The sequence below is a fragment of the Mercenaria mercenaria genome, chromosome 5 (assembly GCF_021730395.1).
Source record: "Mercenaria mercenaria strain notata chromosome 5, MADL_Memer_1, whole genome shotgun sequence".
NCBI classification, from domain to species: Eukaryota; Metazoa; Mollusca; class Bivalvia; order Venerida; family Veneridae; genus Mercenaria; species Mercenaria mercenaria.
The window spans coordinates 39165726-39186070 of NC_069365.1; the positions used below are offsets into that span (position 1 = coordinate 39165726).

Sequence of the window (20345 nt, forward strand, 5' to 3'; positions counted from 1 at the left end):
AGCCAGACGAAAAATAGGAGGTGCACAAGTTCATATCATGATAAAGACTCATGCAAGGTTTCATCAATTTATATCAAATACTTTTCCAGCTAGGCATGTCACGAACTTCGGACGGACGGACGGATGCACTGATGGACGTTCCTACATATGGATACTTATGTGGCTACTCTTTTGTTCTCTCTATTGTTCTTTTAGCCACGTGAGAAAAAAAATAGCCACATAAAAGCCTTACGGAATGAATGACATCAAAGAAAAAGTACAGTTACCTATTGCTCCTATAGCCACCTAAGTATGCAAATGTGAGCTTGGACAGATGGACGGACGGACAAGACCAAATCTATATGCCCCCACCACTCATGTGGGGGGTGGAGGGGGGGGGAGGGGGGTGTGGGGGGTGCACAACAATATGATCTATTTACAGTAAAAACAAAGGAATGTTATTCTAAAAACAAGGGTGACTCATGGTGGTGAACATTTCTGCCAAGTTACATCAAAATCCTTCCATGCATGAAGAAGAAATGCTCTGGACAATGTCATTTTTAAATTTAACCTTTGACCTCTTAGTATGACCTTGACCTTAGAACTAGGGACCTGGTTCTTGTGCATGACAATCTGCCTCATGGTGGTGAACATCTGTGACAAGTTACATCAAAATCCCTCCATACATGAAGGAGAAATGCTCTGGACAAAGTCATTTTTGTATTTGACCTATCACCTTTAAGTGTGACCTTGACCTTAGACCAGGGCCCGGGTTTTGCGCATGACATGTTGTCTCATCCAGGGGAATATTCGTGCCAACAGATATGTCTCATCATTGGGAACATTTATGCCAAGTAATATTGTAATCCCTTGATGGATGGCAGAGTTCTGGACTGGACAGGAAAAACAACCTATTGACATTTGACCTCCAATTGTGACCTTGAACTTTGAGCTACGGATCCGGGTTTTGCACAGGACAAGTTGGCTCATCATCGGGAACGTCTGTGCCAAGTAATATTAAAATCCCTTCTGAAACTGAAACTGAAACTGCTTTATTTGATTAAATGCCTAATTTTACACATAGTATATTCAATGGCGTTGTACATTGAATCATACCTGATTTATATAGCGCCCAAGGCGCTTTACATAGTTCAAATGCAGCCACACAGGGCGCATAATTCATCCTCTACTAGTACAGACACAGAGCGATCTGACCAGAGGGACAGAGTGAGACAAAGCCCCCACGACAGAGAGATCAGAAATCAGATACAGGCTTATCCCGCTAACTTAGCCAAGCTCGTTTCGAATAGACAGCCTGGTTCTTTAACGTGCCCAGTGTATAGCACTGATACACGCAAGGATTGCCTGGGTTCCTGACCAGTACACCTCTAGTTGGGTGGGAAACACTGAAAAGCGTTTCTGAAAATTCCCGAGTAGCTGTCGGGGATCGCACCCCGACCTCAGGATTGGACAGCTCAGTGGTTTCATGGATGGCAGAGTTATGGACCAGACAGAAAACAAGAGCTGTCCGTAAGACAGCGCGCTCGACTTTTCTCAGTGCTTGACTCTGAATTAGAGCTTTGCCAGTAAAAAAAATTCTAAGTTAAAAAGGGACATAACTCTGTCAAAATTCAAATCAGAGTTACTGGAATTGTGTCTCCTGGTGTAGACTTTGATAGTAAGTAACTATTTTGAGTTTCAAGTCAAAAGCTTTAACAGTAACAGAGATATATTTGACTTTTAACAAAAAATTCTTAGTTAAAAAGGGGCATAATTCTGTCAAAATTCAAATCAGAGTTATGGATATTGTTTCTCCTGGTGTAGACTTTGATAGTAAATAAGTATTTTAAGTTTCAAGTCAAAAGCTTTGATAGTAACGGAGATATTTGACTTTATCAAAAACTTTAACCAAAAATTCTAAGTTAAAAAGGGGCATAATTCGGTCAAAATTCAAGCAAGAGTTATGGAAATTGTGTCTCTTGGTGCAGTCTTTGATTGTATATAACTATTTTGAGTTTCAAGTCAAAAGCTTTAATAGTACAAATTATTTTATTTATAAATAATTTCTTTTATTTTTCTTGGAAAACCCGTTTCTGATGCGTTGCTATGCATTTGGTTATCCTCGGGACGTATCGTTAGGCGAACGTCTGGTTCCAATCAAGCATACTATACTTTATCGTCTAACACCGCTTAGCCGGGAACCAACCTAAAGTCATATAAATATCACGAAATCCGTGCAACTGCCACTTGGTTCAATACCGTTTAGCTGGACTCAACTAATTTAGCTTACGAACTCGGACTTCGTTTTCAAAGCTTACTCACAATGCCACGTGGTCGAGGGAGATTTCGCAGGAGAGGAAACAGGCAAAACGCACACCAAGAAGCACATATGAGGTTGCGTCGTCGGGACAGGCCAGCTGCCGACATAAATGCTGCAAATTTTGGTTGTAATGCACGCCAAAACAACGCTGAAAACGACAGACTGCGTCGTCGAGACCGGCAAGCTGCCGTTGTAAATGCCGCTGCAAATGTACATGTAGAGGCCCTGGAGAACGATGGAGAGGCTGAAGTTATTGTCCAAAACGCTGAAATCCAGACTGACCCACCACCGGAGGACCCTCGTGGCCAGAAAAGGACTGCAGATGACCTTGATGAGGATAGTAACGACCTGCTGCAGCCTGACTCGGGTAGGTCTCATTTAATTGATTTTGATACTCTTATAAGGGATTCTGGGGTATTGCCACCTGAGGTGGGCGGCGGGAGCTCTGTTGCACGTAGGCAAAATCAGCTCTTATCTCCGGCCGACACAGGTTGTAACTCCACAAACTTCCCTTTATTCCAAAGTAACTCTCATAACCTTTCAAATTTACCAGATATGCGTTTAGCTGGGGACGATTTGGCTGCTCACGTCCCTTCCTCAATTAAACAACAAATTTGTAGGGGAGAGTACATAAATCTGGCTCTTCTTTTGAAAGGTGCCGTTGAACTATCAGAATTTTGTAGTGGCAATGTTCTAAGATTGGTCGGTCCCGATGGTCATATCGAATCTTCAAAAAAGGAATGTAAGGAGAAAATTAACTCAATTGAAAGATGGACTGATGCCTTTATTATCTATGCGTCCATTTATTTGTCATCTCACTCGAACAAAATCTATGAGCTCCTTCATTACATGTTCACGATTCGTGAGTGTGCTACGCGTCAGGGGGGTTATGCTTGGAGGACCTATGATGAGCAGTTTCGCCTCCGCCAAGCTCTCACGCCTTCCCCTTGGTCAGTTATTAACAATGACCTCTGGTGGCGTTGTGTACAAGTGCGTAACAGCTCTAGGCCCTCGACCTCTTTCAGTTTCAAATGCAACGATTTCAATCAAGGTTCTTGCAGGTGGCCAAATTGCAGGTTTGCACATACATGTAAGCTGTGTAATGAGCCTCACCCTGCGATGACGTGTCCTAAGAAGCAGTCACAAAATATACCTCAAGGGAATAGCCAAACAACTTTTAACCAACCGTTTCGTACCCGTCCATATGCCCGCCCTTTCAGGGGTCAAGGCCGAGGTCAGCCTTCAAAATAGAATTACCCAGGTGCCACACAATTTAGACCTGTACAGTTTAGCGTTTTCGCCAATTAATATTTCAGCTTTAGAGAAAGGTCTAAAAACTTACGATCGAACTGAGGCAGCATTTTTAATTAATGGTTTCAAAAACGGATTTTCACTGCAATATAGCGGTCCTCGTCAAGCTAGAGATTCGCCTAATCTTAAGTCTACAAACCTAAATCCAGATATTATACAAAAACTGATAAATACCGAAATCGAAGCTGGCAGGGTTGCAGGTCCTTTCAAGGTGCCACCTTTTCAAAATTTTATTGTTTCACCGATCGGCCTTGTGCCTAAGAAAACCCCAGGCGAGTTCAGAATGATTCACCATCTTTCGTACCCAAAAAATCAAAGTGTCAATGATTTCATCGATCCTAAGTTGTGCTCAGTTCAATATACAAATTTCGACGAAGCTGTCAAGTTAGTCCAACGTCTAGGTAGGCATTGTAAGTTATTTAAGGTAGACATAAAGAGTGCTTTTCCTCTAATACCGGTTTCTCCTGCTGACTTTGAACTGCTAGGCTTCCGTTTTAAAAATTTCCTCTATTTCGATAAATCTTTGCCATTCAGAGCTTCAGTAAGTTGCATCACTTTCGAACGTTTTGCTAGGTTTTTGGAATTTTTGGCCAAATCAAAAATGAAATCAACAGATTTGATACACTACTTAGATGATTTCCTCGGCGGGGCAAGAAACACTGAACTTTCTGCTTTGGCCTTACAGTCATTCAAACAGACTATGTTAGAATTACAGGTTCCATTGGCTGAGGACAAAACTGTCGGCCCGGCGGAGGTCCTCGTATATTTAGGCCTTGAACTTGATTCAGCTGAAATGTTGGTCAGAATACCGATCTCAAAAGTGCACAAAGTTATAAGTAAGATAAAAGACTTATTACGTAATCCTAAAACAACCTTGAAAGTGATGCAGTCCCTTATTGGCTCTTTGAACTTTTGTTGTCGCGCCATTGCAGTTGGTAGACCTTTCGTTCGCCGCCTGATAAACAGTACTTGTGGCCTTTCTAAGCCACATCATCATATTCGTATTAAGAAAGAAATCCGCCTCGATTTAGAAATGTGGTTAACATTCCTTGAACATTTTAATGGGATATCTGTCTTCCATGACCGTTACTGGGTCACAAACGAGGACGTTCAACTGTTTACAGATTCCGCGGGCGGCACAGGTTTCGGTATTTACTTTGGAGGTCAATGGTGTAACGCTAAATGGCCTGAATCATGGTACACAGCTGGGTTAACTTCAGACATTACAGTCTTGGAATTATTCCCTATTGTTGTTTCATTGTTTATTTGGGGTACAGAGCTAAAAAACAAGAAATTAAAGTTCAACTGTGATAATATCGCAGTGGTTCACATTCTAAATAAATTAACGTCGAAGTCAAACCTTGTCATGTGTTTGGTTAGATTTCTCGCATTAAGATGTTTACAGCTCAATATTCTTATAAAGGCTAACCACATTGAAGGTCGTTTAAATAGCGTTTGTGACGCATTATCTCGATTTCAGCTGGAAAAATTCAGACAGTTAGCTCCAGAGGCAGACTCAGCTCCGCGCCGGGTACCAGCTTTCCTCTGGGATATCTTCAATTTAGAGCCGGGCAGCTATTACGGTCTGGAATAGCCTCTAATTCTCTCTCAACTTACCAAGTCACATTTAGAACTTTCCAACAATTCAGACAGTCTTACGACTTAAATGCGTTATGGCCAGCTCCAATTAAACACATAATTATTTTCATGGCCCATTGTTTCGAGAAGGGCTTGTCACCAAGGAGCATTTCAACATACATTTCTGGGTTAAACTATTACCACAAATTATATGGGTTTTATGACATTACTAACAATTTTATAGTGAAGAAAGTATTAGAAGGCTGTCACAGAAATCGCACTTCTAAAGACAATAGGGCACCTATAACATGGAGCGTTTTAACTGACGTATGCTCCGCATTACCGCTCGTCACGATAAATCATTACGAATACATACTATTTTCCACTTTATTCGTATTTGCATATTACGGCTTATTCAGAGTTAGTGAACTAGTTGCACCAAGGCTAGGCACAAACAGTCAAATACAGCCGAGTGACGTATTTTGTACAAACAATAATACACACCTTATAATAAAACTTCGCTGTTTCAAAACTAATCAGTGTGGAAAACCAATTAGCATTAAGTTACCACGGGTAGATCACCAGCTTTGTCCCGTAAAACCCTTTAACAGCTTTTTGTCTATAAGGCAAAAATTCCAAGGGCCCCTATTTATTCACGCAAATGGTGTACCCGTCACAAGATCTCAGTTTTCGGGGGTTCTTGCTAAATGCATTGCCAGAACTAGATTTCGGTACGGCCACTACAGGTCTCATAGTTTCAGAATGGGGAGGGCAACTGATCTCGCGGCTTCAGGACTTCCTGCTGAAACAATTAGGAGAATGGGCCGCTGGTCCTCTGATTCATATAAAGTTTATATCAGATCTTAGTACATTTCTTTTTTATAAACTTACTAACTGACCTGCCGCACACTTGATCAAGGTTTAAATAGCCTTAGCATTTTGCAACGTACTTTGATAAAATTTATTTTTTTATAGACGTGTGGATATTGGGGGATTCGATCCCATACTGGGCAGGAGTTAGAGCCAGAACTACTGGAAAGCCAAACCTCCGCTTGCCAGGTAAGACCATTGCTTGGCGGGCGGTTAGAGGCCTGCGCTGGCAAACGCTCCGCAATTGTATTGAGGCTTCAGTATTATTAGCTTCTCCACCAAAGATCCTCGTAATCAACCTTGGAGGAAACGATTTGACTTCTCGATCTATTTTACAGATCAGAAACGTTATTGAGAGAGAAATAAAATACTTTAGAGCAGCTTTCCCTGACACAGTTATCATTTGGGTTGATATATTACCCAGGCGCAAGTGGCAAGGAGCCCTTAAGTCTTGGAAAACTATTGAATTCAAGAGAAGGAGAATTAATCGCTGGGGTCGATACCTGGTTAGTTGTAAAGGTCGTTACGACTCTCTGTCACACGACATTGATGTAGAGACTGAATTTTGGCTACGTGACGGGGTCCACCTCAATGACGTAGGATTAGAGTTCTACCTGGATGGCTTAAGGGATATACTGCTAAAAAACTTAAGTTAAAAAAAAAAAAAAAAAAAAAAAAAAATGTAGTTACAGTAAACTTTCAAGAACATATATAGGCTAATCATCTTTTTCGACAAAACTGATGTTTAATCATTCCATATGTTGCAGTATCTTATGTTCATTTAGTAATCATTTACTGCATTTGGGTTTCTACGCAGAATTTTGGGGGATAAATTTGTTAAAAAATTTATTGTGGCGGAAAATTCTGTCAGTCGAGGGTCGAGCTAGCCAGTCTTACAAAACGCGCCGTTATTAATGTTCAAATTCAGTATTTTTGCAGTAATCATAACGGTCGTGTTTGCTCAGTGATCGTCGTTGGGGCTCCGGCTTCATTCCCGTCGGTCATGGAGCAAAGGCGGCTGGTTTCCTTTATTGTAGCTGTATGTAATCGGGTTGATTTAATCTAGTAAACTGTTGCGTTTGCACAGTTTCCATGTTGCGTTTCTAGGTTTTGCCCATAAGGTGCTGACAATCCTAGCTTGCTTGTACTGTTACGCTTGCCAAATGACGTGTCTTGGTTTTGTACTTAGGCGTCGCCTTATTCGTAACAGTATTGCCATTTGCTAAATGAATCCGCAACAGTATTCGCTTTTAGCTTAGTTAATTGCCGGTAATTCGTTGTAGGCTTGTTCTTCTCTCGGCTGATAGGATTTCTCTTCAGTTGACAGTTGCTTCGGCATTCCCTGTCATCTGTTAAGTGGCCAATATCTTCCATACTTCTATTAATAATTATGGCAGCTTACTACTAGTATTCATAAATATGACTATACAATGTGTAATGTTATCTTATCTTGGCTAGTAAAGGCCGTAATAAATTATTAAACTTACAGAATTTTGGTTTTGTGTTGTGTCAAGTTCTGACACAAAGGTATCACTTTATCAGCTTCTGTCCGTCAGTCCGTTCGCTCATATAAAGATCTGTTGTCAATATTTAAGGGGATGGACGTCAGTCCAGAAATAATTAGAGCGTCACAGGTTATGCTGTCGCCGTGGCGGCAACGTCCATTAACTATCAAATCTTGCCGGTGTCTGTTGTCCATTTGTCATGTGGTTCTCGTCCGGTTTTCAGAATGATAAAATAATAACAGAGACATTTGACTTTATCAAAAAAAAATTTTTTTAATCTATGTTAAAAAGGGGCATAATTCTGTCAAAATACAAATCAGAGTTATAGGAATTGTTTCTTCTGGTGTAGACTTTGATGGTAAATAAGTATTTTAAGTTTCAAGTCAATAGCTTTGATAGTAACAGAGATATTTGACTTTATCAAAAACTTTAACCAAAAATTCTAAGTTAAAAAGGGGCATAATTCTGTCAAAATGCAAATCAGAGTTATAGGGATTGTTTCTCCTGGTGTAGACTTTGATAGTAAATAACTATTTTAAGTTTCAAGTCAATAGTTTTGATAGTAACAGAGATATTTGACTTCATCAAAAACTTTAACCAACAGCGATGCCGACGCCAGGGCGAGTGCAATAGCTCTACTTAAAGTCTAGCTAAAAAGGGCCATGATGGCCCTATATCGCTCACCTGAGTAGAGTTGTTTGCTAGAACAAATTTCTTAGCTAAAACTTTAAAAACAAGAAAAGTAGGAGAGTGGGTCAAGGTAAAGATTATGCAAGATTACTTTTGAAATCTGTAAAAAAATATTACAGGTGATCCAAATCCTTTTGTTGTAGCTTAGAAAACAAGAACGTTGGTCAGTTGGTCACATTAGTGTTGTATTCGGCCTGAAACATGAAAACTTTACTAATGTTATTACTTTTAATTTAAGAAATGAGCCGTGCCATGAGAAAACCAACATAGTGGGTTTGCGACCAGCCTGCGCAGTCTGGTCAGGCGCAGTCTGGTCAGGATCCGTGCTGGTCGCTAATGGTTTCTCTAATAACAGTAGTCTTTGAAAGCGACCAGCACGGATCCTGACCAGACTGCGCAGGCTGTTCTGGATCCATGCTGGCCGCAAACGCACTGTGTTGGTTTTCTCATGGCACGGCTCAGTTAATAATTTATAGCAAAACAGTGCTTTATCACTATTTATACACGACGGGCGGTCATACGTCGGGCGTAATACTTTACTAATGTTATTAATATTAATGTTATTACTCACCGTCAGCGTCAGCGCCACTGTCGTCATCATTATCTCCGACACCTCCTTCAATCCTCAAGATGCAAGTCCTAGCCGCTATCCTATCCTACCCTCAAGATGCAAGTCCTAGCTTCTCGATCCTCGTTAAACTCGCTGACGCCACCTGAAAGGTTCAAATTAGTCTACATAAAGAAGTTTTACACGATTCATTTTGATGATCACTGAAAGTCTGTTTAAACATCTGCATGCAAAAATATACATGTCATGTAAATTTCAAAGCTGTATCTTAAAAAACAAGAAAGTAGGTCAGTAGGTCAAATTCAAGGTTACTGAAAATCAGTTTTAAGATCAGTGTGCAAAACTGTACATGTCATCCAAATGTCAAGGCTGTATCTTAAAAAATAAGCAAATTCGATGAATTGGTATCCCCCGCCGAAAGGTTTTGTGGTGAGGAATGGCAAAAAAATATATCAGGCAAAAAGTTAAGGATGTTAATAAGAAGCAAATAATTTCATTAGTCAAAATCAATTTAACAGAAAACAAATGTTTAATTAAAGAGTACATAATAAATGTATGATACTTTGATCCTGACTAAAGAATTTATTTTGAATGGGATATGCTTACTGTAATAAGCTTAGCTTTTAAAATTAAATGCAGTTAATTGATATGCGAGTTGCATGTTGATAAATATTCATGGAAGGTTTGAAAAAAATCTAAAATAAGGCATGAACATTTTTTTATTTTTTTTTAGAGGGGGAGTGGGGTTGGGAGGGGGAGGGGGTGTGACCAAGGCAAGTGGGTGACCAGGTGTGGGTGAACAACTTCACATGTTAATAATAAATGTTCAGGGAAAAGAAATGAAAGAAATTTAGTGAAATTCTGCCAAACGGTAAGTTTGTTACGTACAAATATGTGGATTTTGAGACAATTAAAGGGCAATAACTCTGAAGTTACAAAAGAAATCCATACGAAATTGTGTGTGCACAACCAAATTATAGTGCTCTAAATTTTGTTTAAGTTTCAGAGTTCTAGATCAAATATATCAAAAGTTATGATGCAGAAATTGCCATATTTATAGTACCCTATATAGTTAACACTAGAAACTTCTAAGGACCATAACTCTGGTGTTACTAGGGCAATCTGACTGAAACTTGACGGGCCCCATAACCTCATAGTGGTGAACATGTATATGATGTTTGTTTGAAAAAAATCTAAAATAAAGAATAATTTTTAATTTTTTTTGGTGGGGGGGGGGAGGGGGGGTGATCAAGGTAAGGGGGTAACCAGGTGTGGGTGAACAACTTCACATGTTTACAATAAATGTTCATGGAAAAGAATGAAAGAAATTGAATGAAATTCTACCAAATGGTAAGTTTGTTATGTACAAATATGTGGATTTTTATACAATTAAAGGGCAATAACTCTTAATTTACAAAATAAATCTGAACGAAATTGTGTGTACACAACCACATTATGGTGATCTAAAGTCTGTTTAAGTTTCATAGTTCTAGGTCAAATATATCAAAAGTTATGATGCAGAAATTGCCATATTTATAGTACCCTATATAGTTAACACTAGAAACTTCTAAGGGCCATAGCTCTGGTGTTACTAGGGCAATCTGACTGAAACTTGGCGGGCCGCAAAAACTCATAGTGGTGAACATGTATATGAAGTTTTATATAAATATTCCCCACCATTTCCTAGATATGGCTCTGGACCGATGGACGGAAGTTCCTACATATGGATACTTATGCGGCTACTCTTTTGTTCTCTCTATTGTTCTTTTAGCCACATAAGAGAAAAATAGCCACATAATAGCCTTACGGAATGAATGACATCAAAGAAAAAGTACAGTTACCTATTGTTCCTATAGCCACCTAAGTATGCAAATGTGAGCTCGGACGGACGGACAACGCCAAAACTATATCCCTCCGACTTTCGTCGGGGGATAACAAGAAAGTAGGTCAGTAGGTCATAGTTATGGTCACTGAAAGTCAGTTTTAAGATCGGTGTGCAAAACTGTACAATGTCATCCAAATTTCATGGTGTATCTTAAATAAGAGGGTCATGATGACCCTGGATTGCTCACCTGAGTAATATGAGCTACATGTTTCAAATGTCAAAATGATGATAAAATATTAAGAAAGTCAGTAGGTCACATTCATGGTCAATGAAATTCAGTTTTACGATTTGTGTGTAAAACTGTGTATGTCATCAAAATTTCAAGGCTGTATCTTAAAAAACAAGAAAGTAGGTCAGTTACTCAGTAGGTCAAGGTCACAGTCAAGTTACATCATATTACTTGGGGTCATCAGATAATTATAATTAAACAGTCTTGGAAATAGGATCAGATGATTTTTAAGTATTTTTCCTATATAACTCACAATAATAACTAAGTGACCCCAGGGCAGGGCATCTTTTAACCCCAGGGGCATAATTTGAATAATTTTGGTAGAGGTCTACTAGACAATGCATCATACCAAATATCAAAAGCCTAGGTCGTATGGTTTCAGACAGGAAGATTTTTAAAGCTTTTTCCTATATAAGTCTATATAAAACTTGGGACCCCCAGGACAGGGCCTCTTTTCACCCAAGGGGTACAATTTGAACAATTTTGGTTGAGGACCATAAGACAGTGCTATAAACCAGATATCAAAGGTGTAAGTGTTGTGGTTTCAGACAAGAAGATCTTTAAAGTTTTTTTTCCTATATAAGTCTATGTAAAACTTGGGACCCCCGGGGCGGGGACATATGTGACCCTAGGAGGATAATTTGAAAAATCTTGGTAGAGGACCACTAGATGATGCTACATACCAAATATCAAAGCCCTAGGCCATGTGGTTGTGTAATGGAAGATTTTTAAAGTTTTCCCTATATAAGTCTATATAAACCATGGGCCCCGGGGCGGGGCCATATTTGACCCTGGGGGATAATTTGAATGTTTTTGGTAGAGGACCTCTAGTTGATCTGAAACCAAGTGATCTACCAATGGCCTTATGAGGAAAAAAATTCAGATAAGCTTAAGTCTGGAAGGTAATTTAAGGACGTATGCTAGAATTTGGTGCGAAAATTTTCCCAATAACAGAATTTCTTCAAACTTTGGATATTGAAGGACAATCATCTAAGAAACAAAAAAATGCAATAAAAATCATAGGTCACCAGTATCGAAAAAGAGTTATCTGCCCTTGAAAACGGCATTTTCCCAAAAAATGACGTTTTCAAGGGCAGATAACTCTTTTTCGAATCCGGTGACCTATGATTTTTATTGCATTTTTTTGTTTCTTAGATAATTGTCCTTCAATATCCAAAGTTTAAAGAAATTCTGTTATTGGGAAAATTTTCGCCCATCTCATATACAGGGAATTCTAGCGTACGCCTTTAAGTAGTGCACTATAATTACCAAGTTTCTTTCAATCAAATAATTAAAGTTCTTTGGTAGAAACCTGACACCAAACTGTTTGAATTTGAATATTCTTACAATTACCTTTCCAAATTTTAATCAACTCTCTACAAAATAATATACACACCACAGTTGCTTGAAAAATCTCTGGTGACAGGACCAGAACTGGGCCCACAGCCTTGTGTAGTTGCTGGTTGTCCTTCCGATGGCTGACTCCAGGGCTTTACGCAACTCATTCCTATATATTACAAAAGATAAATATTGGTTAAAAGTAAACATACAGTATTTGCTTCCTTTTAGTTTGGTTTCACACAAACACACTTTAGGTCATATAGTGATTATCTAGCTGTTAGGGGTTGAGAAAGACAACAACTGTCCATCTCACACTACTTCAAGTCCAGGTGGACTGAGGTAAAACCACAGACTTTCTGCAAGCACGCTGGCAAAACACTAATTTGCAGCTGTGAAATATGTATGACACAGACTTCACTTTTTTTAGCAAATTATTAACACATAGTTACAACCTTAAGGAAGTCTAAATGATCTGTGAAAGAACATACATTGCAGCTTTGATAAAATTTGATGAGGAACTTCTTGTTGCAAGGTAATGGGGCACACCCAATCTCAGTCATACTGATAGGAAAGCATAATATAACATCTTTGAATTTTACTGGTACAGAAACATTTCTTCACAAAATGTTCCATATCTCCAGTTGATTTTTTCTCAGGCAGTTTTAGGCATATTAATTAGTAGAACCACCGACTTTCAAAAAGCCATATCAAAGTACAGCTTTACATAAAGGATTTTGATCCTGGCATGATTATCTTTTAGATAGAAGCTCTTACACGAGCTTTTTTTTCATACTGAATTTATTAAACAAGTTGAATAAAATAATAAAACATGAGGCTCTGCCATTTTTATGCAATGAGTTTAATCAGAGCAATATGAAGACACTCGAGTAAGATCATCTACTAAACTCATGCCTGATTTAAACTGTGGAAAGACATTTTTATCACATGTTAACTTTTTCTGCTCAACATAAAAAATTCTTCTTTATTTGACCAATGTTGTCTATACTTAAAATTAGAAATGTGTCACAGACACGGATGCCCTTGAAACATGAGAAAGGTCACAGGCATGGTACTGCTCACAAACTAAATGAAGGACCCTTGGCCCTATTTATTGGCAAAAAAATATTGTAAGAAAACCTGAAAATTTAGTAATCTGTATATGTAGTGAAAATTGGGTAAGTTCAACAAAGGACTGTGACCTTGACCTTTGAGCTATTACTGCTGTGTCATACATCTTCACCTGCTCCTTCGTCAATGTAGCTTCTATTGTGAGAAACTCAGCTTGCTTGTAACTCAGACCTCTCGACACGTGCATTCCAGCTCATTTCATCTCCATTGCCAACATCTCAGCCATACCTGAAATATTAAGTTTCCTTTCAAAAGGTATGCCTCCAGATTACAGCAACACAGCAGAATTTTCAATACAGATAGCAGTCTTAACATGTGTGGCAAACTCTCACAATATATGTCCATCACAGCAAATCATATTTGACTTCTTACAAACTCTACATACTAAGTACACAAGTTACCAATTTTTTAAATTTCAACTTTTTCAAGGGCTATATCTCCAATTTAACAAGGACTATCCATCTTGTTGTCACTGCTTAAGTTACTATATGAACATTCAATTTTCACAATTATTCAGAATAATTCAAGGCCATAGCTTGAGTAGTGACTGGATGTATTCAGTCCGTTATCAAATGATTCTAATGACAATTAACATTGTGACCAAAAAAGGTGAACTTCTAGTAAGAACTACTCAAGTTAGACAGTGAACACTGTCAATTTTTGTAGTATTTAGTCATTAAACGGTCATAACTCGAGCCTCTTGGAAAATCTGAGTGTTAACTGAACTTTACCAAAATATGCATGTAAACATAGTGATCCAGAACACAAGTTAAGAACTAGAGCTTGTTTTTCACAAAAACCTATGTCTCCCACCACTTAACAGGCAGACATTGTAAAATGCCACAAATTAAGGGCCACAACTGCTGTGAAAAATCAATGATCAAAAATATTCCATCTAGGCTTTGTACTGATCTCTCCTGTAAAGTTTGGTGAAATTCAACCAGTGGTATAGGAGAAGCAGCACAGTAATTATAGAACTTGACAAATCAAGGGTGATAACTCTGCTGAAAATCATTTAAACAGAACATGCCAATGATATGCACAACTAAGCTTCACACTGATCACTCTTGAGGTTTGGAGAACTTCAGCCCTATGGTATACATCAAGTAGTGTAAACACTTAAATACAACAAAGCAAAGGTCATAACTCTGAAAATCTATGAACTGGCATAATGTGACATACAAACAACATGCACAATCAGGATTGGCACTGATCACTTCTGCAATGTTTGGTGAAAATCTGCCCAATAAGATAAGCTTCCTAAATAATATAAAATTTGACAGATCAAGGGCAATAACTCCATCAAATCATCAAACAGGAACATGTCCAAGATATGCACAGCTTCGTTTGGAAATGATCACTTTTTGAAGTTTGGTGTAAATCTGCTAGATTTTTGTTGTTGTTTTGTTGGATTTAATGTAACACCAACACAGACCCTAGCTGCCTCTCTGTGCATAATTTCATCGCAAGCGGGCACTTGGGTAAAACTATCAACCTTCCGTAAGTCAGCCTGACAGTGTTGGAGGAACTGCATGGACAAACTTTGCGACACAAAAACAGACAGACAGATGGACAGCACTAAAGCAAAACCACTGCATGTGGGAGACATAGTGGCTTAATTTAGTCCATAATAATTCTCACCTAAACCTTTCTTCTGTACAGAGTCAAGAAACTGCTCAAAATTCTTGTACGGAGCTCCTTCACCCCAGAGTCCAAGTCTTTCCATAAATGCCTGTGATAAAGAAATGAACAGTAATTCAGTATCCTACAAACAATGATGTAAAAACCTGAATGCTAAAATGTAAGTTGCTCAATGCCTTTTCCTAGTAGACTAGTAGACTGACCTATCAAAACTGAGAAAATGCAGCAAAGCCCAATACACATATAAGGCATGTTTCATAAAAATATTTTTCTTTCAAACATTGATATTCTACATGGTGCCTTCTATATCTGTCTTCGAATTCATGAAAAAATATTTTTTTACTTTAAAAACTAATTAAGGGTAGAATCCACCACTTGTGACACACACACACACACACACACACACACACAGATAGATGGACAGACAGAGCAACAAACAAATGAAATGGCTACTAGTGTCTTGTTAAAATATCCTTTTGTGTATTGATATAAACATTTTCAAGTATCCACATGGGGTGCACAGACAGCACAGCAAATTTTCACTTGTGTTGTTATGTCTCTGTCTTAATGGGTATTTTGTGTCAAATTCTTAGTAAATGAAGATTCTCCACTTTCCTGTGAACAAGTAACTTCTAATCTTACCATGTTCTTTACATCTGTCAATCCTGTGGCACTGCAGTACAACACTCGAGCTTTTGGTAACATTCTGTATAGAAAATACGAAACCATTCATCAAAATTGTTTAACAAGAGGGTCATGATGACCCTCAATCGCTCACCTGAGTAATATGAGCCACATTTTTCAAATGGTAAACTGATACTAAAATATAAAGAAGGTAGATCAGTAGATCACATTCATGGTAACTGAAAGTCAGTTTTAATATCGGTGTGCAAAACTGTACATGTCATCCAAATTTCAAGGCTGTATCTTAAAAAACAAGAAGGTAGATCAGTAGGTCAAGGTCACAGTCAAGTGATCCCTATTCGCTTGGGGTCTTCAGGTAATTATAATTTAACAGTCTAGGAAATATGATCTGATAATTTTTGAAGTATTTTTTCCTATTTAACTCATAATTATAACAAATGACCCCCAGGGTGGGGCTTCTTTTTCACCCCTGGGGTATAATTTGAACAAACTTGTTAGAGATCCACCAGGCAATGCTATGTACCAAATATCAAAGGCCCAGGCCTTGAACTTTCAGACAAGAAGATCTTTTTTTTCCCTATATAAGTCTATGTTAAACTTCCCAGCTGTAGAATGTCCATGGCCAGATATTTTTATCCATGGTTAAAACATGGATATCCATGGCCAGAGCATGGATATCCAGGTGAATTAGGAGTTTTGCCATGGAAAAGTTGAATCCATGGACAGTTGTCCAGGGATGAAGGCAGGGATATCATGGACATTGTCCATGGAAAGTGAATAGCAGCATGGACATGGTCCATGGTCAGCTTTTCTGTTCACACTTAGAAATTCTCTGATGAATAAGGCAGAAAAAGTTCTAAGTCGAAAAAATGGGAATTTTTTTAAAAATTATTAATTCATTACTGTCCTTAGTTTTATGGTCATATAGGTATTCAAATTAATTGAAATGAAACAAGGAATGTAACTAAATAAAATGTTTTCATTTTGCATATTAAAAAAAAAATGTAAATTAGAATTACATCATTTTATTAATTCATCCTGACAGTTGATGTAACAAGATATCATACATCATTGAAAATATATCCCACTATAAGCTATTTATTTCTTTCAGTTTGTTATTGAACATCTCAAACAATGGCACCAAAAAAAAATACAGTAGTTCATAAGGATTAAATGTCATATAGTCAAAGAAATTGTTATGAAATTATGCTCATATATGTAAACTCATCATATTATAAACTGAATTAGTCTATGCCTTTGATAATCCAGGCAGTGATTAATTATCTAGCTTTTACAGCCTTTTAATACACTGCTGTTCAGTGTGTACTGTTGTATAAATGAACACACAGAGATAGCTGATAACATCTGGAGATTCTGACCAAGATAAAGACCAATGGAAATGTGCAGGCTTCTGAAGCCGTTTTACACATGTAGCCCCAAGAAATAATCCCAGTACTTTTTAAAAAAAAAATTCTGTGATCTTTGCAAATTCTGTGAGCAAATAAATGGAAAAATTCTCATGAACTGTATATATATATTTTAAGAACATTCCAGATATTCCCTTCAGTAACTATACTGTACCAAGGAATATTGCTCATGAATACAAAAATTTGAATGTAAACAGGAAGTGCTTTGTTCTAGATGTTGGAGGCAAAATGGAATGGAGCTAAATAATTTTGTACCTTGAAATTCTAAAATGCTTTTAGAGAGATATCAGGTAAGAACATTAAACTTTCTAAACTAAAATATAATTTAAATCTATATATCATAGAACTAAAACAAATAGACTGAAGCAGGAACTTTATTCATCTCAGTGGCTTAAACTTTCACCTTGTTACAGGTATTTTTTAAGGTATATGTGAATGATACATAATTATGCTTCTGTAGCAACAGTTTATTTAATGCATATAGTTCTTGCAGTTTTCTATTATTCATTTCTTGTAATTAGTCCTACAATCACTTTGGCTTACAACAAAGTCTAAACATTGTTATAATTTTACTTTGCAGATACAAGAGTGTACATATTGAGTTATTAGAAGCATTGTCTTCAACATGTATGAATGAAATGATGTAATCAGAGATAATTGATGGCTTTAGTGACTATGCTACAGGATGAAATGAGATCACAGACAGAGACCCCATCAAACACTTAACTGTAAGTAAATATTTGCAAACACTTATACTAGTATATTTATTTCTATAAAAGGTTGATGATGTATTAATTTATCTTGTTGAGGATTTATGGTTCCACTGACAGGCTGATAATTCCATCAACATTTTATGACATTAATTTTTTGTCAGAACGGAATTCTAAAATTTCTTTTTAAGCTTGCCTGTCATCATTATTGATAGGCATTAACTGAGATGAGGGATAGTACCCACAGATTGTGCTCTTATTTTCATTTCAGTGTCCAATTATAAAGTAATTGGTTTTGATACAACATTTAAATGGTAACTGCAAATTAATTCTGGATTTAGAGTTTTCATTTTCACATAGGTAATATTATATTGTCTAAACATTTTAATTGCAATTATTAATATAAATTGTTTATATATGTGTTATATCAATTTCAGAAATGGCTGGAATGAGGTTCCTGACCCTGGTGATGGTTTTAGCAAAGCTAAGAGACATTCTGGTGCCACCTATATTGAGCCAACATAACTCCAAAAATGATTTTGTTGTATTCATAACTTTCTATTAAATAATTTTTACATTTAATATATCTTTTAGTTTAATTTTTTAGTTGAAGCTAAGTTCAAGCCACAATTGCCAGGTTAGGCTAAGAAGTGCTGCATGATGACAGGTCCTTGGACAGCATGGACCCAGTCCATGGATGGCATGGACACCATCCATGGACGGCTTAGACACTGGACAATGTCCATGGATGGCATGGCCACTGTCCATGGATATGCCCTGGACACTGGCCATGGATGCCATGGACATTGTCCATGGCCACTGTCCCTGGACAGGCATGGATTTTTATCCAGGGATACACAGTTTTTGTCCATGGATATGTGTTCCAATACTCCATGGACAACAGACCATGCTGAAATCCATGGAATCCATGGACATACTACAGCCGGGCTGGTACCCACAGGACAGGGCCTCTTTTCACCCTAGGGACATAATTTGAACATTTTTGGTAGAGAAACATGCAACATACTTAATATCAGAAGCCTAGGTCTTGCAGTTTCAGGCAAGAAGATTTTTAAAGTTTTTATCCTATATAAGTCTATGTTAAACTTGAGACCCCCAGGGCAGGGCCTCTTTTCATCCCAGGGGCATAATTTGAAATATCTTGGTAGAAGATCACAAGGCAATGCTACATACAAAATATCGAAGGCCTATGTCCTGTGGTTTTAGACAAGAAGATTTTTAAAGTTTTTTACTATATAAGTCTATGTAAAACTTGTGACCCCAGGGGCAGGGCCTCTTTTCACCCCTGGGGCATAATTTGAACAATCTTGATAGAGGACCATAAGATGATCTCACAAGCCAAATATCAAGGCTCTATGCCTTTCAGTTTTGGACAAGAAGATTTTTAAAATTTTCTTTTCGGTTGCCATGGCAACCAGAGTTCTGCATGGAATTAAATTCTTTGAAAAATTTGAAAGGGGACCACCCAAGGATCATTCCTGTGAAGTTTGGTGTAATTCTGCCCAGTGGTTTTCAAGAAGAAGATTTTTTTTAGAAAATGTTGACGGACGTACGACAAACGACGGACGTTGGATATTGAGCGGTCACAAAAGCTCACCATGAGCCTTTCGCTCAGGTGAGCTAAAAATAAGTTGCTTTTATGATAACCTTGATCTATGAGATTTAAACATTTTCATATAGTGGTTCGAGTCATAATTCGGCCACTTTTTGTGGTTTTTCATAAATATTTCTTTCTTTATACAACTGATTTGTACAAAATTTCTACCATATGTGCTTTAATACAAGCAACATTGATTGTTATCATCCACGACCATTCACAGTATGGTAAACAATAAAACTGCGCTTAAAATAACAGACAGGTTTAGCCTCCACATTCTACCTTCTACAGGTTGTAAATATTCGGCCACTTTTTAAACGTAAAGTTGGTTATGTTTTCAACATTGTCTTGGAAATAAATCAATGCTACAGCCAAAATCGTTCTTTTTTCAACAAACTGAAATTAATTTTCAATAGCATACCTCGTGGGAAATATTTGCCAATAGATTTAAAAAGCGTCCGTCATTCTTCTCACACCGGTATGATGTAGTTTAGTTTTTACGTCATTGTTTATTACACATTCTAACAGAAAACAGCTTTTCTAGTCACTTTTCGGGGGTGTTTTTTTTAACAGGAGAGTAAACGTGTGTTAACAGAGAGATTCTCGCGCTCGCATGCTGTTATAACACCTTTCTACATATGTTCCGTGGCAAGGCGTAAATGTATTACGGCCCCAAAACATATAATTCAAAAGGAAATGACGTCAATGTGAAAAAACAACGTAGACTTTATCGCGCATTTCATGGAAATTCAATGACGTTGAGGGACAATATATTTATTTACTTGGTTTTACGCGTTTTATGCTAGTAAGCGCATTTTCTTACTAATTTGAATTAACCCTTGCCGGGCCTCAGCATAATCGAGCGCATGCGATGACGTTATGCGACCCGTCCCAGCAAAC

General features: G+C 37.7%; 1 protein-coding gene across 1 annotated transcript; it reads left to right on the top strand.

Moving 5' to 3' along the window:
* Window positions 1-2302: 2302 nt before the first annotated feature.
* LOC123555718 (uncharacterized) lies at window positions 2303-7606 on the top strand. Its single transcript, XM_045346310.2, has 2 exons — window positions 2303-2666; window positions 6164-7606. The coding sequence occupies exons 1-2, from the start codon at window positions 2303-2305 to the stop codon at window positions 6712-6714; spliced, it is 915 nt and encodes a 304-aa protein (XP_045202245.2). The 3' UTR covers window positions 6715-7606.
* Window positions 7607-20345: the final 12739 nt, after the last annotated feature.

Excerpts from the sequence above, each read along its gene's own strand:
- LOC123555718 (XM_045346310.2), top strand. The coding sequence starts at position 2,303 with ATGCCACGTGGTCGAGGGAGATTTCGCAGGAGAGGAAACAGGCAAAAC. Across the intron at positions 2,667-6,163 it reads CCTGCTGCAGCCTGACTCGG|ACGTGTGGATATTGGGGGAT; the intron begins GTAGGTCTCATT and ends ATTTTTTTATAG.